The following is a 24143-nucleotide window of genomic DNA, read 5'->3' as shown; positions in this document are numbered from 1 at the left end:
TCTCGCATTATCACATTTCCCTTCCATACATGATGAATTCTTTACTGTAGACAGAATATCTTGAGCTTCATCAGTAACTTCTGGATTATCATCAGGCTTCACAACAAATGTTTTCTCAGAAGGTGGTCTTGGAAAATTAAATCTACAAGAAGTTCCCTTTTTCTTGCATGATTTTGAATGTTTCTTTGAGTGAAGCTGAACATTCTTCACTATTTCATATAGTTCCTCATCTTCATCCTCACATGGAATGTTGCAGGATATGTATTTATCAACAAAATCTGTGACAGTTTCATCTTGGTCAATACCCAAGTTAGGTGCATTTTCAACCCAGAATAAACAGTGTGTGTGTGGAGATCCTCTTTGTTGAAATTCAATTCTGTAGAAGTAGTCAATTATCTTGCCAATAGGTTCTGCCTCGGAAAGAATCACTTTGTTCAAAAATGCATGAAAGCGTTTATCAAACATACGAGATACTGTCACTGGATTTGACTTTAATAAATTACACTTATCTGTCTCATCTCAGCTGAGGAAAATGATGCAAACCATGTAGGTTTTCCAAGTTGTCTAACCATTGCTAATACATCTTTCTGTGTAGATTGCCAGTATGGAGGTGTTCCCCGTATTTGTTTCAGAAATTTGTATCCTTTATTCGAATCCAGTATCTCACGAACCTTTCTTGCATCTTTGAGATCTGAAGACTGCATCGATGTGGGATTATCTATTTCCTCTGAGCTTTTTCTGACAGCTATAGAAACATTAGAAAGTATTTGTTGCAGTTCATAAATACACTGAGCATAGAAGATATATTCTGTATTTTTTGCAAATCTGTTGTCTACATGCATCAGACGATTATGTAAATAACGACCAAGTGTTATGTCAATGTACCTAGTATCATGAAATGTTGGCTGGCCTGTTGGAAATAGAGCAGGAAAACATTTTGCCTCATTACTCTCATCCATCAGCAGTGATACAGGACTGTTCTTTTCACAAGGTGCACAACATATAATATCATCGAAAAATTGATCAAGCACTTCTTGCCTCATATCAACCTTCTGTAAACATGTGTTTAACTGAATTCCCTGTAACCGTCCAACTTGATCATCCTCTACATCATCGTCATCATCATTAATTTCACTTGAATCCAGCGGTTCAACACAAGCTGCTTGACTATTTTTCTCTGATAAATCAGAGCTCCATTCATTATTTATAGCAATATCAGAATACCACTTATTATTTTTCCTCAAATATTCCAATGCAGCTAGCACATTCTTTTTCTTGACAAACTGATATTCATAATGTCCTTTATATGACAGTTTCCTCTTCAGTTTTACACGAATTAATTGATCATCAGTCTCTGGTCGAGGTAATATCTTTACAGTTTCATCTGTGCGTGAAGGTACACAAACTGTTGGGCCATGTACTCCATACTGTCCTCCTTTTGGCAGGTTCAAAATTTTCATAAATGGAATGTTTAGTGCAATCAAATGTGTTTCCAACTGATTCAGATTTTCAAGTTCGGCAGGAATAGCATGTAATTCTAAGTTATTTCTGCTAGCTTCAGAAGGCATATTACCAGCTAATAATTTCCTGTGGCAAGTGTAACAAATCCATAAAGAATTTCTAGGTGAATTTACTATTTGACAGTCAACATCACAGTCATCACTGCATGTATGCAAGTACTCCTCTTTTAAGCATTTTGAATCATTATATTTTGCCTTCGTGCACTTCAATACTTGATTTCTGAATAATAATTTCAAACAGACACAACATACATATTCAGGGCCGTGTGAAATTATTTCCCTAAATTTTTTCAAAACATGATCACAATTTCTCATATTCATTTTTTCTCGCTTTTTTTGTTTCACATTTCTCAACGCAACCTGCTGTCTGTACACAAAATTTGTCTTGTACTTGATATTTGAAACTTTTCTCATAATTTTCTTACACCTCTCTCTAAATGATGCATTGTTTTGATATTTAGCTCTCCTCAGTTTCTTAAGCCTCTCTCGGAATAAAGCATTGTTTTGATATCTAGCTCTCCTCAGTTTCTTAAGCCTTTCTCGGAATAAAGCATTGTTTTGATATCTAGCTCTCCTCAGTTTCTTAAGCCTCTCTCTAAATGAAGCATTGTTTTGATATCTAGCTTTCCTCAGTTTCTTAAGCCTCTCTCTAAATGAAGCATTGTTTTGATATCTAGCTTTCCTCAGTTTCTTAAGCCTCTCTCTAAATGAACCATTGTTTTGATATCTAGCTCTCCTCAGCTTCTTAAGCCTCTCTCTGAATAAAGCATTGTTTTCATATTTAGCTTTGCTCAGTTTCTTAAGCCTCTCTCGGAATAAAGCATTGCTTTGATATTTAGCATTCCTCAGTTTCTTAAGCCTCTCTCGGAATAAAACATTGTTTTGATATCTAGCTCTCCTCAATTTCTTAAGCCTTTCTCGGAATAAAGCATTGCTTTGATAACTAGCCTTCCTCATTTTCTTAAGCCTTTCTCTGAATGTGGGATCCAAGGAGTACTTGTCTTTTTGCCTCTTCTTAATTTCCTCGTTCTTTTCTAACCTATAAGTTACATCTGTTTGATATTTTACTTTCTTTGCAGCTGCTTTTTTAAGTTTGCGGGATAGGTAAGGCTGATCATCTGATAAAAATTCTGTTTCTAACTGCCTTTGCTCATTTTTTTTCTTTTCTCTCTGTGCTCTCATTTGATCTCTATTTCTTTGTCGGGTAACATTAGCATTCCTTTTTTTTCTTTGTTTTTTCCTTTTTGTAGTCTGCATAGTAGTTTTAACTTCTTCAGATTCTTCAGTGTGCCTACTCATTTCAACTGCAGGTTCCATGTCATCCTCTAATACTTCATTGTTCAATACATTGATTTGACAATCACTGACAGGTTTTGTAACTTTCCTCTTTGTTGTGAGTTTTCTCTTTCTTGTCACAGGTGTTTCCATATCAGTAATATTTTGTGATCTTGACAGCTTTTGACATGAACCTGATTTTTGGATCGTTGGACATACAGATTCTACGACATCGTAATGATTGCCATTTGTGTGTTGCAAGTAAATACCTTTTTGTGATGTAATAATTCCAAACTGAAGTTTGCTCGCACCAAATAATTTCCATTTTGAACCATTATTTTCATATATATATATATCAGTATCTAGCAAATTTGATAAGGCCATTATTTCCAATTCTGTAGCCCATGTGCCATTGTTGAATACTCTTTCCTTTCCAATGTATTTTACAATATCTGTGTATCCTGATCTTAAAAGACTTACATAATCTTCCTTGTTTTGTAAAATATGTTTAACTATTGCTTTTCGAACATCACGGTGAGAATCTTCCTTGCCACATATAACATATGATATAGCTCTGTAAAAGCAATTTCCATCACCAGTAATTCTATAGATAGTCAATGGTTGTGACAGGATAGTAATATCATCCCTTTCTACCATATCTTTTTGCATATCATTACTGCTACATTTGTCATTAACCTTTATACCTAATTTGCAACAAAGCTTCTCTCTATCAGATTTATTCACAGGTCTGTACATGAGATCAATCTTTTTTATTTCTCCCACTTGTCTCACCTCAGATGCATCAATGTCCGCATTTACTGTCTCATCACATGTGTTTTGCAATGGAATTTGTGTCTCTTGCAGGTTTGATACCATTATTTGTTTTTGTGTCATTTTCCTCATTCTAACACTACATTTCTTTAATGTTAGGGTTTTAGTAATCTCACATGATAAATCATGACTTTCCTTCTTATTTTCTACACTTCTATCTGAATTCACATGGAATACAGGTAATTTCCCATTCAAAGTACTAGACAGAACAGTAGTTACACTTTCCACTGCGTCAAAATGATTGCCTCCAGTGAACAGAATATATATGGCTCTCTCAGTTGTTACTTTGTTGTAGTATCCAGGTTTCCTTGCAGACAGTATTTGCCAATTTTCTGTTCGATCATCATACACATATATATCACGATCTAGCATATGTGCCATTGAGCTAATATCAGTGTGACCAGCCCATGTTCCTAAATCCATCAATTTCTCTTGAAGAACAAAGTCCCTGACACTCTGATATTTCACTGTGTCTATCACATTTTTAAATAAATCACCCGTTTCCAGTAAATGTGCCACATTGGATTTCCTGAGAATGAAATGGTTTCTTTCGCTGCCAGTAACTACATGAGCAATACTTCTGTAAAAGCAGTTGCCATCACCCATAACTCTCTTGATATTTACAGGTTTCCCAATATACAAACTTTCATTTCTATCCTCCATTGATTCATTGGCAGTACCACTGTAACTGAAATTCAATTTATTGCACAAAGACTGTTTGTCTACGTATGTAATCGGCACAAATTTGAAATTTCGATCTCTTCTTTCTGTTGTCTTTTCAACTGAAACAAATTCAACTTCATTCTCATTCCCATAGCCATCACTGTTTACATTTACTCTGTTTTTCTTTGTTTCATTTTGAGTCTTACAGCTATCACTGTTAGTTCCTTTAACATGATCACAATGTTTTGAAATGTTGCTATTTTGATCATTTGTATTCCTCCATGCAGTATTTACTGAGTTTGATCTCTTGGAGCCACTAGTTGTCAATGCATTTTTCTTAGAATTGGATTCTAATGCCAGACCGGTTAGTTCAAACTGAGTAGTACGTAAATCACATGCCATTGATTTTGCCAAATTCAAACAGTGTACCTGTATACCTTGCCATGATGAAATGCTAAGCAAGACACTGCATCCATCTTGTACCAAGTACCCATCATGACTTCTGGAATGAGAATCAAATACATAATAACCATTGTCATGTGTAATGATTGCAAATGTACTCTCAGCAAAATTCATAAGACATGCATCATATCTGCATAGTTCTTGTTCTAAGGCTTGGCTCAATGACAAAGCACCAAAATTTGACAAATTGTTTTGATTTCCATCCAACACTCCATATTTTGATTCAGCATAGGTTATTTGAAATTTTTCATCCAGAATATGAAGTTCCTTGGGTAATTCATCTATCATTACAAGCTCTTCATTCAGTGGTGAATCCTTCTTTATGTAATAATACAACTCATTCCCAAGTGTCAGAATCTGATCAAGATCACGAGATCTCATTTCGATTCCATTCTTGGTTTGGGTGTAGAGAACTGCCACAAGGGAATTACATGCACATTGTTTGCCAGCAGTGTAACCAAATCGTTGATCACCTTGATTAAAATTTCCTTGTGCGATTGTTTTGGTCATAGGATATGATTGCCTTCTACCACATTCAGAACTTGAGAGTGAAACATGCTTACAGACGCGTTCTTCAGTCTCTAAATCACTTGCAGCTGGTTCATCATCTAATACATGTACTATTGATTCCTGTACATCATATGAATTGTGGTGGTCAGCACTTTTCGCAGAATCATCATTCATTACTATGCAGTCAGATGGATTAGTAGTTTTTTCACTTTCAGGCAAGAATATTGATTCATTACAAACTTCAGCACACTGTGTAGCTGAAACAGGTCTCTGACATGGAGAGTGAACACTTACATCTGTACAAGAATTCACAGGGAACAATTCCTTCACTGATATTTGTCTGTCACTTTCAACATCTTTTCTTTCACTGTAACATGGGTTCAGTTCATGCACATTGTGCATTCTGTCACGTTTCACTTTGGAGATATCATTCGAGCTTGTGTTGTCTCTACTTGTGGAATTACTGTCCTCATGGTCAGATGTTTCATTCTTACACAACTTTTCATTCTTTGCTACATGTTCTCCTTCAGGAATGTCAGGTTTGACCTTTCCATTATTACGCACCTGTGAGTCAGCATTTTTTTCCGGTAGCACACTTTGTCTGTTGATCTTGGTGAAACGACCTTTCTTTCTTGGTTGCCGTGCATTTCCACCTCCATAGAGCCTGTTCACATTCCAAACTTCTTTTTCAATGTCTGTGGAAGGGACAGAGGCACATGTAGTCTGATCACCATTCGGTACGCAACATTCATTACTCATATTCGGAGTGCTTTTAGCCACATCAGCCCAACTTCTCTGTGTTTTTGCATAGATCTGCTCAGTGTATTTTGCCATCACATGAGGTGACTGAACACACTTTGAATATACATTCAATACAGATTCAGTATATACCTGCAGACTATCATTTCGTTCTGTGTCCAAGTTTGCATTCACATTTTGCTTCACGAGTTTACCAGGTTCTTTTTGCTTTGTTTCTGCATTTGATTTCTTGCCCTTGCTGGTCTTGGCTCTTTTCTGTTTTTCAAGATAGTAGGCTTTCATTGCTTTGCCAATGTAGGTCACACCAGGTTGGAGAGGCACACCATTTACTGATCTCACTGAGCTCTTGTTAAAGGTCTTGGTCTTGGGATTGTCAGTCATTGTTTGGGATGTAGTCACTTTTGTCTTCCTTGATTTCACAGTTATCCAACCATCATCCACTGCAGTTTCTAATGGCTGAAATTGGCTCTTGGTCAGATTTGTCATGAAAGTCGAATCTGATTCATCTCTCTCACAATCTGCTCTTTTCTGCACACACACATTTGTCATTTCTAGAATTCCATTGTCCTTTCTTTTCACATACCGGTACCTCTTTTTCAGTCTCTTGCTTGGTTTCCTTCTCTGGTTGCAGCTCTTGCATGATGAATGTGAAACATCAGCACCAGAATCTTCATCACCAATGTCTTTGAGAAGCTCGTATCTGTTGAAATGACAGGGAATGCCAATTTTGTCAAAGATGCGATGGGCAATATTATTGCTTCCACATGCTGAACATATCCAAATCAACCTTGCATCACACAGTCTAGCCTCAGAAATAGTTCCTGTACACATCACATGAAACTGCTTGCCACAATCCTCACATGGTACTCTGCTTTCATTTTCATTGATCACATTACAACATGCATCACATTCACTGACCTCTAGATTTCTCAAGTCACAACTATGGAGGATATCTAGGATATCACCAATAACATTCTTGAATTCACTTGCTTCCATTGTCAAACTACAGGGCTTTGAAAGTAGGTACCTATTACCAAATAAATGTACTGTTCAATCAATATATTCCTTGAATCACTATACTTATATGAATCAGGTCTACCCCTGGTACTCTGTATTGCAATTGACAACAAAATTGTAGAATTGTATTGCCTTGAAAGCTAATATATACGTGAACTGTATTACACTGTACAATGTACTTGCAATGAGGCTGTGACACCAGTCCTTATAATGTTTCTACCAACAGGTGGCGCTTCTTATCTACCGAGAAAAATTATTTGTACACGGTGTGTTGTTTAATTAGTTACTACCAACAGGTGTCGCTTTTTGTCTGCCAAGAAAAATTATTTTGTGCAATGTGTGTATTCTTAATTGTTTTCTACCAACAGGTGGCGCTCTTTGTCTATTACCTGCTAGTAATGGCTACTGCGGCAATTTCAGGAATGCGATTATAGCACTCGCACCTTTGCTTATCTTTGTGTACACCTATCTTGCCACCAGAAGAAGACTTGTATTGTCTACCGCAATAACGTTTATCACATATAATGCTTTTGTCTTAAGATGGCGCTCTTCAATTCTCTTTTACCGTAAATTCCCCACTCAAGACACCGTTTCTGAAGTGATGCAAGACTATATTTCTATTTTTAAATTTTCAGCAAACTTCTCGCCTCCTGTAAGAGAATTCTCTTTCAATTATGATTCTCTTCAATTCTGATTGCTTTATAGTTTTCACCTCCTTTACAGAATGCACTCTTTATTCAACACTCCTTAAAACTCTTTTGTTAGATTTTGACTCTTTTTCTCCTCAATTCTGACTCTTCCTCTCTTATTACTCTTTCTCTCTTTGATTCTAACTCTTTCTGTCTTTGATTCCGACTCTTTCTGCCTCTGATTCTGAGACTCTCTCTCTCTGATTCTCTTTGAAATTATTTCAAGTTCTTTCAAGATGAGTAGGATCAAAGATTCAGGTTTGCTGAAGATTCAAATTCAGTTAGAGCAGATAGAGTTTTATCTTTGTAATCACAGTCTTCTATTTGTGCAACTTTAAATATCCCAGGTTGGTTCCCTTTTTTTTACAAATTTGCCTATTTCTAAAGTATGTAATAGCAATTTTATAAGATTGTATTTACTCTAATCAAGCCCGTTTTTTCTCTATCACAATTTATATCCCAAGACAAATTCACAAATGACAATGTTTTTTAGTACTCATACTTTCAGATCTCTGTTTCTCCCTAATATCACTCTTTCCTCTTTTTAGTGTAATATCACTCTTTGTATTTAATCTCCAATATTACTCTTAACACTTATTCTGCAATTCCACCCCTTCTACTTATTCAGTTAAATCACTGGTTGCACTTTTTGTGTACTATCACTCTTTGCATTTATTTATTATGACTCTCTGCGCTTCTGTTCCAGTTTATATACAGGGGTTTCACTCGTTTCTTGTTTTCTTGATTGTATGTATACTTTCCAATTTTCTTGTTATATACAGGGGTTTCACCTGTTCTCCGGTTTTCTTGTTATACACAGGGGTTTCACCTGTTCTCCAGTTTTCTTGTTTTTTCAGGGGTTTCACCTGTTCTCTCGTTTATATACTTTCCAATTTTCTTGTTATATACAGGGGTTTCACCTGTTCTCCGGTTTTCTTGTTATATACAGGGGTTTCACCTGTTCTCCGGTTTTCTTGTTATATATACTTTCCAATTTTCTTGTTATATATACTTTCCAATTTTCTTGTTATATACAGGGGTTTCACCTGTTCTCCGGTTTTCTTGTTATATACAGGGGTTTCACCTGTTCTCCGGTTTTCTTGTTATATACACAGGGGTTTCACCTGTTCTCCGGTTTTCTTGTTATATACACAGGGGTTTCACCTGTTCTCCGGTTTTCTTGTTATATACACAGGGGTTTCACCTGTTCTCCGGTTTTCTTGTTATATACACAGGGGTTTCACCTGTTCTCCGGTTTTCTTGTTATATACACAGGGGTTTCACCTGTTCTCCGGTTTTCTTGTTATATACACAGGGGTTTCACCTGTTCTCCGGTTTTCTTGTTTTTTCAGGGGTTTCACCTGTTCACCTGTTTTCTCGTTTGTCAGGGGTTTCACCTGTTCACCTGTTTTCTCGTTTGTCAGGGGTTTCACCTGTTCACCTGTTTTCTCGTTTGTCAGGGGTTTCACCTGTTCACCTGTTTTCTCGTTTGTCAGGGGTTTCACCTGTTCACCTGTTTTCTCGTTTGTCAGGGGTTTCACCTGTTCACCTGTTTTCTCGTTTGTCAGGGGTTTCACCTGTTCACCGGTTTTGTTTTACAGGGGTTTCACCTGTATCCTGTTTTGTTTTACAGGGGTTTCACCTGTATCCTGTTTTCTTATCCAGGGGTTTCACAGACCTGTAAAGAAAGAAAACAAAAAGAACATAAGCTTTGTTGAAATTATATTGTGGTTTCTGATCCTGCCTCCCAAAGTCAGGGGAAAATTATGCTGCCCTACGATCTAAAACTCTGAAATTTTCAAGTTTGACTGCACTATTACTAAGAGGTCACTATGGGTAACGAAATTATGGTGGCAAAATCAAACTGATGATATCTGCTCTTCATTTCTTTTTTTTTTTTTATAATATAACCGGGAGGGGTAGCCATTATATTAGAGCGGAAAAACTAATATCATTTTCTTCATTCACTCAAAGTTAGCTTTCGAAGTTACTTCCTTTTGTGACCTGAGGGAAGCATAATTTTCCGAGACTTTCTTACGCAATAACACTTGCTGTCTTCCAATATAATGTTTTGTCTTCTAGATCTCCTTTGACAATATATTCCTCATCAATATACATGTAGTATTACCAAAAGATGCATAAAGTTTTGACATATATCTGATGCAAAAATAAAAAAATAGATAAATTTGACTTCTGACTGGCAGGACACTAAATGTGGACTTCATCACTCTCATCAATTGTGAACAAAATTGACATAGCAATAAACAAATAATTGGGAACACATGACCTCAACATGACTATTTTTCCTCATCCTCATCAGCACACTTGATATAATGACCATGATCATGTATACCAATGTACCAAGGGTGACACGACATTTGCTCCAGTCTACATATCTCGAAACATTAAAGGGTAAGGTCAAGGACATGATTTCATTTTTTGTTCAGAACAATGCAAAGTTTAGGATTAGGGTTAGCATTACAGTTAGCGTTAGGTTTAGGGTTATCATGGCAAAAGTAGACCGGAGCTACTGTTGCGAGAGCAAATGTCATGGAACCGTACCACATTAGAACATGATTCATGCAGAAATAAATAATTGAGAGGTACTGAAACAGTTTGTCTTCCAGACCCTAGCGCCCTCTCTCAACGGTATTTTAAAAATATTTTAAAGACATCAATGCACTTATTTACAAATTTACCAACTGAATATCATAAGTTACATGAAGACTATATTCTGTAATTTTCAACGCATTCCATGCAAGCGAACTGATTTTATGGCAAAGAGAAGCTTTCATTATTTTTGTTGGAAATGCCAGCAAAAATTATTTGTTATATAAAATTGCAAAATCTAACCCCGTAAACACATTTTTGTTTTTCATCCCCCTCACAGTTGTTTAAGATATAAACATTCAAATAATATATGAATAGACTGGAATGGTGACATGCTACCTTGATGGAATTTATGAATACTAAGGACAGGCCTTAAACAAAGTGCCAATTTCATGACAAAGTCAAAGTACTTTTTTATGCAAAATGATAAAGTAAAAATAAGGTCCTTTTGTCACAATCTTAACAATTCAATCAAAGTTTTTGGTACCAATGGCAAAGGTATTGGTATCAACGACAAAGGTAATTGGTATCAATTTAATGGCAGAGGTTACTGGTATCAATTCAATGGCAAAGGTAATTCGTATCAATGGCAAAGGTAATTGGTCTCAATGGAAAAGGTATTGGTATAATGGCAAAGGCAAGTATATTCCATCTTACAATGCATCTATTGTGAGTGCTACAGTAGTCTTCACGGATCTGAACAATCCAAAGTGACACACAGCAAACTAGGAAGCAGTGTGCTGATACATTTGGATTGTACTACTCATATCAGCAGGAATGTGAACAAACTCTTGGCATATTTCTGAATTGTGCTTACACACACCTTTTTACTAATTAATATGACATAATTTTTAATTAGCCAAATGGTTTTAGAGCTACACAAGTCTCCCACTTCACCCTTTGTCCCACTTGACCCCAGTCTTCCCTATTCCTTTACAGCAATACTAACCCTATAAACAAGGGATTTTGTAATCTCAAGTCAGTACACATTGCCAGTAATTTGAATCAACCATACAACAGTAGTGTAGTTTGGCAGTAGGCTATAAAAAATTGATGAAAACAAGCACAACTGGTGTAGGGCCTACACACAACACAGTGTACACCACTTAAGTGATGTCAATGTGTGCTATATTCCATTTGTCATCACCCACTGCAAAACTTGCACTTGTGTCCTTAGAGTACATTAAAACCCTCGTAAACAACTTGAAGAAGGAAACATTTCCTTTATAAACAAGACAATTGCCAAAATGTCTCTTGTCCGTTTGCACAGAATAGAAAAAATTCTAACTCTCAAAGTTTGGTAACCCATGTCTGTGACCTTTAACCTTGTAATGACCTTCAACTCTCCAAGAGATATCTACCAAATAAGATTCGTTCCAAACAGACATGTCCGTCAAGAGCTGTGAGAAATTACCAAAATGCACCCTAAAAAACATGACTTTGGCCCCTAAAAGATCATTGACCCCTGCCTGTGACCTTCAACCTTGTGGTGACCTTCATCTCCCAAGGAAACATTTACCACCTAAGTTTGGTTGCAAACAGACATGTCCATCAAAAGTCATGAGCCATTATCGAAACACGCCATCAAACACTTGTCTTCAGCCCTTAAAGTTCATTGACCCCTGCCTGTGACCTTTGACCTTAAGGTGACCTTGCTGTTTAGTAAAATGTGTAACTTTCCATAACCACTCTACCCTCCAAATTTCATTAAAATTGAACCCCTCAGTACAGATATTCCAGTTTTTGTAGCGTTACAGACAGACGACAGACAAGCCGACAATGGACGGTCGGACGCTGCACACAATCCCTTAGTCCCGCCCCTCACCTCCAATGGGCTCAACAAAAACCTACAATAGGCAATCACGTACAACTCAAATGAAGTCGTTCAGTGCCCTGTTCCATCTCTCATGAACCCAAGGTAAAACTGCACTATTAGTCTATTGAAGATACTGGTATCCTCACAATAGACTACACAAGCCTGATTCTTGTCCAAAAAAAAAAAACTGCAATAACTTATTCTCCTAAAGTGAATAATTGTACATCCTGCATAACCTTTAGTCACTACCAACAATACGCAAGTATTTACTTTAGTGGGATATACTATAGTGCAATGCCAGTTATCATAAACACCAATGGCAGACATATTCCTTCACAGGAATACTACATATTGCGCAGTGTTACGTCACATATTGCCTGTATTTTAAAGCTACCATGTAGACCTTACTGCAGTTTGGCACTAGGATGATGACTGATGAAATAACATCCAACTGCTGCACACAGATCACAATCTGCACCCCTGTGTGGTTTATTCAGTCTTTTAACACCCCAGTGCAAAACTGCACATGTGTCCTTGGTACATTAGCCTGCTAAAGATGAGTCCCAAGTATACTCAGTCTGGCGTCTAAGGAAAAAGCATTTTATATCAATATCAGTTCATTTTCATAAAAGAAATACTGCTATCTCCACAGTAGACTGCTCAATTCCAACTCCTGCCAAAAAATAACATTTGTACCTAAAGTGTTAAGGGTAATCGGCAATGCACAATAATTTAGCCCGCTAAAGTGAATTACCCAAACACTATACCACTTTGCTCTGTCCACAAAAAAAAAAAAACCCGAATCCTCCACAGATCCAAATGATGATGAGGAATTCTGAAACAAAAAACAAAAATGCTATTATTCAATAAAATATATATCTTTTCTAATATAACATGCAAACATAAGTAACGTTTGAATATCATAACAATCATGAATAATTAACATTCCAGTATTCTTGGTTTTGACATAGACTGTCTCTAATGTATCGCATGTTGAATGGCCCAAACTTCTACACTGTTTGCTACTGAAACACATGAAGTAATAGTATTGCAACTCATGCCTTTCTGACTTGACAATATACCACCTAAATTTGGATCCAAACAGACATGCCCGTCAGAAGTTATGAGAAATTATCAAAATGCACCCTAAACAACTTTTTGGCTCCTAAGAGTTCATTGACCCCTGCCTGTGACCTCCGACCTTGTGGTTACCTTCATCTCCCAAGGAAACATTTACTACCTAAGATTGGTTGCAAACAGACATATCCATCAAAAGTTATGAGCCATCATCGAAACACGCCATAAAAAAACTTGACTTCCGCCCTTAAAGTTCACTGACCCCTGCCTGTGACCTTTGATCTTAAGGTGACCATGCTGTTTGGTAAAATGTGTAACTTTGCATAACCACAGTACCCTCCAAATTTGATTAAAATTGAAGCCCTCAGTACAGATATTCCAGTTTTTGTAGCGTTACAGACAGACGACAGACGAGCGGATAAAGGAGGGACAGACACTGCACACAATCCCTTAGTCCCGCCCCTCACCTCCAATGGGCTCGACAAAAACCTACAATAGGCAATCACGTACAACTCAAATGAAGTCATTCAGTGCTCTGTTCCATCTCTCATGAACCCAAGGTAAAACTGCACTATTAGTCTATTGAAGATACTGGTATCCTCACAATAGACTACACAAGCCTGATTCTTGTCCAAAAAAAAAAAACTGCAATAACTTATTCTCCTAAAGTGAATAATTGTACATCCTGCATAACCTTTAGTCACTACCAACAATACGCAAGTATTTACTTTAGTGGGATATACTATAGTGCAATGCCAGTTATCATAAACACCAATGGCAGACATATTCCTTCACAGGAATACTACATATTGCGCAGTGTTACGTCACATATTGCCTGTATTTTAAAGCTACCATGTAGACCTTACTGCAGTTTGGCACTAGGATGATGACTGATGAAATAACATCCAACTGCTGCACACAGATCGAAATCTGTACCCCTAATATGATGTCACTGTGTGCTTTATTCAGTCTTTTAACACATGTACCCCAGTCCAAAACTGCACTTGTGTCCTTCATACATTAGCCTCTTGAAGATGAGTCCCAAGTATACACAATCTGGGGTCTAAGGAAAAAGCATTTCACATCAAAATCAGATCATCATCTAAAAAAAAAAATACTGCTATCTCCACAGCAGACTACCAAATCCCAACTCTTTCCAAAAAACAACATTTGTACCTGAAGTGTTAAAGATAATTGGCATTGCACAGTAATTTAGCCCGCTAAAGTGAATTACCCAAACACTATACCAGGAAAATGACCACTTTGCTCCGTCCACAAAAAGAAAAACCAAATCCTCCACAGATCCAAATGATGATTAGGAATTCTGAAACAAAAAACAAAAATGTTATTATGCAATAAAATATATATCTTTTCTAATATAACATGCAAACATAAGTAATCTTTGAATATCATAACAATCATAAATAATTAACATTCCAGCATATTTGGTTTTGACAGACTGTCTCTAATGTATCGCATGATGAATGGCCCAAACTTCTACAATGTTTGCTACTGAAACACATGAAGTAACAGTATTGCAACTCATGCCTTTCTGACTTGACAATATTCGCATGAAACAATGAAAAATTACCTGAAAATTTGTGCAGTTTTGATAGGATACCTAACAAAAATACTAGTCCAAAACTCTTTAAATAATGTCAAACATTTTGAAGGATATTAGGACAGAAACAGAAAAGAATAAAACCTTGTTTCATAATTATTAATAATATTTAAATACTGTAAAACATGATATATTGGCGGCACGAATTTTTCGCGAATTGGAACCGACAGCCTTTTTCGTGGCATGAAATTTTCGCGAAGTGCCACTGGCGTTCAATGCATGTAGTGTAAACAAGGACTTTCGCGTGCATTTTAATTTCGCGATTCTTGGCGCTCGCGAAATTAAAGTGCACGCAAAAATTTGTTTTACAGTAAGAAAATTCGGGCAAATGATATCTATTTTCGGGCAAGTGTTTTGCAAGTATCAAAATTACCTAGCCTAATCAGGCAATTGCCCCCCCCCCCCCCCCCCCCCCAAAAAAAAAAAAAAAAAAAAACCAAGAAATTGTGTACCACCCTGAAACTGCCCTAATTATCCATTAAAGGGGAAGTTCAAGACTGGAACGGAGTTTGCAAATTTCCTAAAGAATCTTAGGTACGGTAATTATCCCAATTCCAATAAAGATACATTTCTGACAATTAAGAACTCGTACCTAAGTACAATGTAGTCTCTTCCCCTGTATGCCCCCTAAAAAAAAGGAAAAATGAAAGGGAGAAATGTTGTTTTTCGTATTTTATTACCACTTTTAAATCATTCTGATTATCTGCGCCACGTCATCCTCTAACCCTAAGGAGTCCATGAAAGAGTCTATGACTGAGCTCATCATATTAGGTTGATCACGTCACGCTCACTCTGTTCTAGGTTTCTGCTTACGTGCCTACCTCTGTCAAGCAGAGCTACCAAGTCTCACGCATGCTGCGCGAGACTCTAGAATTTAGGGGCCATCTCACAATCTCATGCATGACACCCATTTTTCTCACGCATAGGGCGAAGTCTGCAACTTGGACCTATAATAATGAGCATAGCTCAAAAGATTTAAGTGATAGTTGCAATTGAGGGTATATTTCCCTTTTGTCTGTCAAAATAAGAAAAAAAATAATCACTGAAGTGTGCACCTGACCGCACCATTAAGAGCAAAAAATTGAAAAAGCTCCCTACCGTGGGAGGCCACAGGAAGGAAAAACCCTCCCACACCCTCACTCGCGCGCACATTCGCACGCCGAGATACCAAGTTATGAAAATCTCACTCATAAAAATTGTTTGAACTTGGCATCCCTTGTCAAGTGGCAGTGTACAAGATAAATTTCCCTCCACCATAATGGAGTGTGTGCAGTGCATCTATGTACAGAGCATCTATTCACAGGGATGCCAAGTTCAATTTTTAGCTCTTAGACCGTTCTAGTCTTAATGGCACGATCAGGTGCATAATAAAGCGACCATCTTTTCTTTTACTTATTTTGAAAGACAAAAGGAAAATATAGGCCTAGACCTTATGTCTACCTTCAATTGTAACTATCACTTTAATCCTTTGAACCATGCTCCTTATTATGGGCCCTAATTCCAGACTTTGCCCCATACGTGAGAAAAATGGGTGCCATGCGTGAGATCGTGAGACGACCCCTAAATGCTTGAGTCTCACTCACAATGCGTGAGACTTGGTAGCTCTGTATTCATATCATGCACAGAAATCACTGCTATTACACCACATAAATACGCCCTCTATCGATCTGTTAGCTAAGAAATGGCGTCCGTATTTCGCCCATGGACCTACTGACGTACGTTCTACTATTGACCGAAAGATCGGTCTGTATCTGTCCGTCGGGGAATGTTCCGCGGAGACTGCGTCTGGCTTCACGGATCCCCTCCGTATACAGACCGAAGTCAATGATTGCGGCTCCTGTGTGGAGCAGTCGCGCACAGATCAAACGTTACGATAAACCAAATTTCAGACAGCTTTTTTACATTCAAACAAGTATGACATGACATGACACATTATGCAGCAATATTTGGGATAAATTTCTCACATTGTGCAATCGAAATACTCACATAACCTCGGTTATAATGCAGAAATTTTATCGATATCGCAACATCGCCGTTCGCGAGCAGTAAGTCGCCATTTTGAATCTGTAACAATTGCTAAGCCAATCACATGCGAGGTACGTGTTTTAGTAAAACAAACACGTAGAAACTACCTCGCATGTGATTGGCTAATAGATTCATAGTGTATGTTTCTGCAGTTTGAATGTGACGACGCGACAGGCTGTGTTTTACGTTGAAAATTCTCCTAAAATGTTGGATTATTCATTAATCTGGTGAGTGTAACCTATTCATAAAAAAATAAATTCACCATACAAGCTTAAATTTGCCGACCTAGGGCCGTGAATTAGACGCAATCGAGAAGGGTGAGGTACCTCACCCAATTTTCCATAGAGACAGTGGTTAAGAACATCCACACAGCAATGGGTACTGCAACCTTCCGTCTGTCTACGGGGGACAGCGTTAATGGCAAAATATAAAAGAGTCCTCCGGACAGACGGATCTTTCTGTCTAGTTCTACTACTACCCCTAAATCACTATCTCTTTGGAATTGAATGGAACTTAGGCTTCTTACAAATCTCACCTTGCCCATAGATTCAGGTAACATGGTCTAACATTAAATTCTACGTAACTACGTTAGAAACCTTGCTTGCGACCAACAGCCTCATACGCACTACAACGTACATTCAGGGAGGTATCTCCCTTGATTTTACTTTAATAGCTGCGGGGGCCTGCATGTGGTGCATACGGTGGGGCCAGATACCAAGAATCGAGTAAGGGGGACAGTCTGTGTTTAGACATGCCTGTGCACCTACCTGGTATGGTACTCGAGCTGAAAACTCAGTGTCAAACAAAGGTCGTGTCTTAGGCTAGGAAGAAATTAGACGTAGAGTAGTCGTAGAAAGTTTACAGTTACCATCACACCATAGCTTTACGTACGTCGTGATTGCATACAAAGTACTGTAGCACATCGTACCACTGTAAACACGCGTACTGTATACACGTACACGGTATAGGGATCGGAGAACATGTGTGTACGTGTATAGAGCGCACGCAGTTTGGTAGGTACATAGGCGGAAGCACAGAACATCAGTCTTACAAGGAGTTCTGTGGGCTGAAGACGTTGTCACGCACAAACGCTCAAACTATGGCAAGCCGAGTGTATTTCCTAACCATTAACTACAGTTCAAATTTACGATCAGCTCGATATCCGAAAGTTCGTTATTCCGAGGGCTCTTTATTTTTCTTTCTTTCTTCCACTTTCTGTGCAATAAATCAACAACAACAATGGCTATCAACCACACATTCTCCACATGTTTAGTTCATGTCACGAACATAATTCCATGAAATAACAACTACTTGATCAGACACCATCTTGGGTAGGTAAATTATGGTCAAAGGTCAAAAATGTCTAATCGTGTATCTTGATAAATGCACGTCCTATCTTTCCCACATTTTGCACACGTAAGGAACATGTTGCAAGAATCATTTCATAAAATAACTTTTTGCTCAGATGCCATCTTGGCTGTGTAAAGTGGAATCAAAGGTCAAATGTAAATATTTTCCACACACACATGGACCTCGATAGATGTATCATCTCATAAAATAACGACGATTTGGTCTGACGCCATTTTGGTTGTGCAAATGAGGTATTATCTCTATGGGAGTACATTTTTTCTGGAAATTTTAGTACATGTCAAGCACATATATTTCTCATAAAGTAAGTGATTCATCAGACAATGTCTTTTCTCGGTAAATTAGGGTCAGTAGTCACAACATTTATTTCCGAATAAATCGGATCACCTAATTTGTCAGTGTTGACAAATTCTAAGTCTAGTTCTTCTTCTTCTTCTTTCTTTATTTCTGGACAAAAGTTGTGTATCTACGTACTCAGAAAGTTCTCACAGTATCAATTTCAAACTCATACCATATATGTATCATGTCCCAAAGACGAAAAATTTTATAAAATCATAGTGATCAGTCGACCGTGACGTCACTATGACGTCATTATATGAAAACACATTTTCATGCATATCTCATTAATAGAATAGAATTCTTCAATGAAATTTACGTCACATATATTTTAAGTCAAGCGGATTCTACTCATATTTTCAAAATTCATATTTATCTTAGAACGCGCGCGTACGCGCGCGTTGAAATATTTGTATGCTCAAATCGAGCTCAAATTTTTTTTGCATACGTTTCAGACCATTTGGAGCATTTTTTGAAAAATTAAAAAAATTGGACGGACGCGTACGCGCGCGCACATATACGCACGCACAGCTCATATGCAATAGAAATTTCCCGTTTTTTTACACTTATCGGATGCCTGAAATGTCAACGAATATTTCTACCAAGTTTCAAGTCAATCCGACTCAATATGACGTCATACGGGCCCGTCAAAGTTGAAATTCCGCGCGCGCGTCAATGGCGAAATACAGTGCAACAATGCCAAAAAACCGCCAATTTTAAATCCGATATTACTCGTCAGGATGGACGGTGACCCTCCATTTTCTTTTTATATTCTGAAAGCTGATGAGTTGTACATATCATTTCATGGGTTGGCGATGCTGAAAAAATGATGAAAAGATATCAAATTTCTTAATAAAGTAAAAAAAGTAAATTTTCAAAATGACGTCATTAAATTTCAAGTTCATTCGAGCGTATGTCACTAGTCCTTTGTCAATTTTCACCCAGATTTCAGTATGATGTAGCTTATTTAATGTTCTTTCAAACATAAAATTACAATATTTTGATTGGATAACGGTATCACCTCGTAAAAATGGATTAAAAGTAATCTTGTCAAATTTGACCAGTTTACGTGTTATCTCTATGGGAGTGCAGTTTTTCTGGAAATGAAAATTGACATGACTATCTTTATCGAGCACTAGCTCACTTAAGCTTCGGTAAATTTCTCCCAGATTTTAATATGTTGTAGCTGAGACTTTACGCTACCGTAAGTGTGCCCTTTGTTTTTTCATACGATGTCGGAATCACGTCAAAAAATTGGGTTGAAATTCAGGCTTATCTTCGATGTTTTGAGATATTTCTTTCTTTCTGCAACTTTCTTTGCAATAACTCAAGAAAAACGGCCTCTATCACTTCCATATTTTGCACATGTTTAGTTCATGTCACGTACATTATTTCATAAAATAACAACTACTTGATCGGACACCATCTTGGGTATGTAAAGTAGGGTCAAAGGTCATAAGTGTTTCACCCTGTATCTTAGTGAATACATGTCCTTTCTTTCCCATATTTTGCACACGCAAAGACCATGTTACAAGAATTATTTCACAAAATAACCACTTTTTACTCAGATGCCATCTTGTCGTTGCAAATTGAGGTCAAAGGTCATATGTACTTCTTTTTGTATCTTCGTTATGACGTGTTATCTCTATGGGAGGGAATTTTCTTTAATGTGAAAATTGACATGATTGTCTTTATCGAGCACTAGCTCACTTACCCTTCGGTGAATTTCTCCCAGATTTTAATATGTTGTAGCTGAGACTTTGCGCTATCGTTTTATTTCATTTGTTTTTTCATACGATGTCGGATTACGATAAAAAATTGGTTGAAATTAAAGCTTATCTTCTATGTATTGAGATATTTCTTTCTTTCTGCAACTCTCTTTGCAATAACTCAAGAAAAACACGCCCTATCACCCCCATATTTTGCACATGTTTAGTTCATGTCTCGTACATTATTTCATAAAATAACAACTACTAGATCAGACAACATCTTGGGTATGTAAATTAGGGTCAAAGGTCATAAATGTTTCATCTTGTATCTTAGTGAATACCTGTCCTATCTTTCCCATATTTTCCACACGTATAGACGATGTCGCGAGAATCATTTCACAAAATAACCACTATTTCATCAGATGCAATCTTGGGAGTGCAAAGGTGGGTCAAAGGTCATATGTATTCATTGCTGTATCTTCGTTATTCAGTGTATACAGAATTTGGTACCAAAGATGGCAGATATGACTCCCTTTTCTAAATGAGAATGCAAACATCACACGGCCAATGTCTCTAAACACAGATGAAACTTGTATGGTCATGCCTATTGCGATCAGGACTCGAATCATTGATAAAAAAAAAAATCGGATCACCTTAATTTGTCAGTGATGACAAATTACAATCTCTAGTTAGGTGATCCGAGTATCCTCTCGGATCACCTTCTGTATCTGTACGGATTCTTTGTTAGGTGATCCGAGTATCCTCTCGGATCACCTTCTGTATCTGTACTGATTAGGTGATCCGAGTATCCTCTCGGATCACCTTCTGTATCTGTACGGATTCTTTGTTGGTGGTTCTTCTTCTTCTTCTTTCTTTATTTCTGGACAAAATTTGTGTATCGATTAGCTCAGAAAGTGTTCTTCTTATCAATTTCAAACTTATACCATATATGTATCATGTCCCAAAGACGACGGGTCTAATAAAATCATAGTGATCAGTCGACCGTGACGTCACTATGACGTCATTATATGAAAACACATTCTCAATCATATCTCATCAATGGAATGGAATTTTTCAATGAAATTTACGTCACATATATTTCAAGTTATGCGCATTCTACTCATATTCTCAAAATTCACATTTTCTCTTAAAACGCGCGCGTACGCGCGCGTTGAAATATTTGTATGCTCAAATCGAGCTCAAATTTTTTTTGCACACGTTTCAGACCATTTCGAGCATTTTTTGCAAAATTGAAAAAATCGGACGGACGCGTACGCGCGCGCACATATACGCATGCACAGCTCATATGCAACTGAAATTTCTTGTTTTTTTACGTTTATCGGATGCCTGAAATGTCAAGGAATATTTCTACCAAGTTTCAAGTCAATCCGACTCAATATGACGTCATACGGGCCCGTCAAAGTTGAAATTCCGCGCGCGCGTCAATGGCGATATACAGTGCAACAATGCCAAAAAACCGCCAATTTTAAATCCGATATTACTCGTCAGGATGGACGGTGACCCCCCATTTTCTTTTCATATTCTGAAAGCTGATGAGTTGTACATGTCATTTCATGGGTTGGCGATGCTGAAAAAATGATTAAAAGATATCAAATTTCTTAATAAAATAAAAAAAGTAAATTTTCAATATGACGTCATCAAGTTTCAAGTTCACTCGAGCGTATCACACTAATCCTTTGCCAATTTTCACCCAGATTTCAGTATGATGTAGCTTATTAAATACTCTTTCATTAATGTAATAACAACATTTTGATTGGATGACGGCATCACCTCGTAAAAATGGATTGAAAGTAATCTTGTCAAATTTGACCAGTTTACGTGTTATCTCTATGGGAGTGCAGTTTCTTCTGGAAATGAAAATTGACATGACTATCTTTATCGAGCACTAGCTCCCTTTTGCTTCGGTGAATTTCTCCCAGATTTTAATATGTTGTAGCTGAGACTTTGGGCTATCGGTAATGTGCCCTCCATTTTTTCATTTGATGTCGGGATCACGTCCAAAAACTTGGTTGAAATTAAAGCTTATCTTCGATGTATTGAGATATTCCTTTCTTTTTGCATCTTTCTTTGCAATAACTCGAGAAAAACAAGCTCTATAAGCATAATATTTTGCACATGTTTAGTTCATGTCACGTACATTATTTCATAAAATAACAACTACTTGATCAGACACCATCTTGGGTATGTAAATTAGGGTCAAAGGTCATAAATGTTTTATCTTGTATCTTGGTGAATACATGTCCTATCTTTCCCATATTTTGCACACGCAAAGACCATGTTACAAGAATCATTTAACAAAATAACCACTTTTTGCTCAGATGCCATCTTGTCTGTGCAAAGTGGGGTCAAAGGTCATATGTACTTTTTTCGTCTATCTTCGTTATGACGTGTTATCTCTATGGGAGGGAATTTTTCTAGATGTGAAAATTGACATGGTTGTCTTTATCGAGAACTAGCTCACTTATCCTTCAGTGAATTTCTCCCAGATTTTAATATGTTGTAGCTGAGAGTTTGGGCTATCGTATTATGCAATTTGTTTTTTCATACAACGTCGGCATCATGTCAAAAACTTGGTTGAAATTAAAGCTTATGTTCGATGTTTTGTGATATTTTTTTCTGAAACTTTCTTTGCAATAACTCAAGAAAAACAGCCTTTATCACCCCCATATTTTGCACATGTTTAGTTCATGTCACGTACATTATTTCATAAAATAACAACTACTTGATCGGACACCATCTTGGGTAGGTAAATTAGGGTCAAAGGTCACAAATTGTTCATCCTGTATCTTGGTGAATACATGTCCTGTCTTTCCCATATTTTGCACACGCAAAGGGCATGTTACAATAATCACTTCACTAAATAACCACTTTTTGCTCAGATGCCATCTTGGGTGTGCAAAGTGGGGTCAAATGTCAAATATACTTAATTCTGTATCTTTGTTAGTGGATACGGAATTCGGTACCAAAGATGGCAAGTCTGACTTCCTTTTCTAAATGAGAATCCAAACATCACATGGCCAATGTCTCCTCGACACAAATGAAACCGGTATGGTCATGCCTATTGGGATCAGGACTCAAATCATTGATATTCGAAGAGATCGGATCACCTAATTTGTCAGTGTTGACAAATTCCGGTTCTAGTTCTTCTTCTTTCTTTATTTCTGGACAAAATTTGTGTATCGATTAGCTCAGAAAGTGTTCTTCCTATCAATTTCAAACTTATACCATATATGTATCATGTCCCAAAGACGACGGGTCTAATAAAATCATAGTGATCAGTCGACCGTGACGTCACTATGACGTCATTATATGAAAACACATTCTCAAACATATCTCATCAATGGAATGGAATTTTTCAATGAAATTTACGTCACATATATTTCAAGTTATGCGCATTCTACTCATATTCTCAAAATTCATATTTTCTCTTAAAACGCGCGCGTACGCGCGCGTTAAAATATTTGTATGCTCCAATCGAGCTCAAATTTTTTTTGCACACGTTTCAGACCATTTGGAGCATTTTTTGAAAAATTGAAAAAATCGGACGGACGCGTACGCGCGCGCACATATACGCACGCACAGCTCATATGCAACTGAAATTTCCCGTTTTTTGACGTTTATCGGATGCCTGAAATGTCAAGTAATACTTCTACCAAGTTTCAAGTCAATCCGACTCAATATGACGTCATACGGGCCCGTCAAAGTTGAAATTCCGCGCGCGCGTCAATGGCGATATACAGTGCAACAATGCCAAAAAACCACCAATTTTAATTCCGATATTACTCGTCAGGATGGACGGTGACCCTCCATTTTCTTTTTATATTCTGAAAGCTG

The 24143-nt window shown here is 37.3% G+C and overlaps 1 protein-coding gene and 1 long non-coding RNA gene across 3 annotated transcripts; both read right to left on the bottom strand.

Moving 5' to 3' along the window:
• Nucleotides 1-546: 546 nt before the first annotated feature.
• LOC139742841 (uncharacterized) lies at nt 547-7321 on the bottom strand. The gene is made up of 2 exons (XM_071653358.1): nt 5826-7321; nt 547-4791 (listed from the first exon to the last, which is right to left on the bottom strand). The coding sequence occupies exons 1-2, from the start codon at nt 7014-7016 to the stop codon at nt 4783-4785; spliced, it is 1200 nt and encodes a 399-aa protein (XP_071509459.1). The 5' UTR covers nt 7017-7321; the 3' UTR covers nt 547-4782.
• A 5048-nt stretch (nt 7322-12369) lies between these two features.
• Nucleotides 12370-18641, bottom strand: LOC139742842 (uncharacterized). 2 transcript variants are annotated; one of them, XR_011711726.1, is made up of 3 exons: nt 17643-18641; nt 14464-14553; nt 12370-12987 (listed from the first exon to the last, which is right to left on the bottom strand). It is a non-coding gene; the product is annotated as an uncharacterized lncRNA (long non-coding RNA). The 2 variants fall into 2 exon arrangements; XR_011711727.1 differs by lacking the exon at nt 12370-12987 and having other exon boundaries at nt 13905-14553.
• Nucleotides 18642-24143: the final 5502 nt, after the last annotated feature.

This window comes from Diadema antillarum, unplaced genomic scaffold (assembly GCF_040938485.1).
Source record: "Diadema antillarum isolate AM-2024a unplaced genomic scaffold, OU_Dant_1.0 seq00001026_RagTag, whole genome shotgun sequence".
Taxonomy (NCBI): domain Eukaryota; kingdom Metazoa; phylum Echinodermata; class Echinoidea; order Diadematoida; family Diadematidae; genus Diadema; species Diadema antillarum.
The sequence above is the reverse complement of the archived record's forward strand: the minus strand, read 5'-3'. Positions and strand labels throughout refer to the sequence as shown.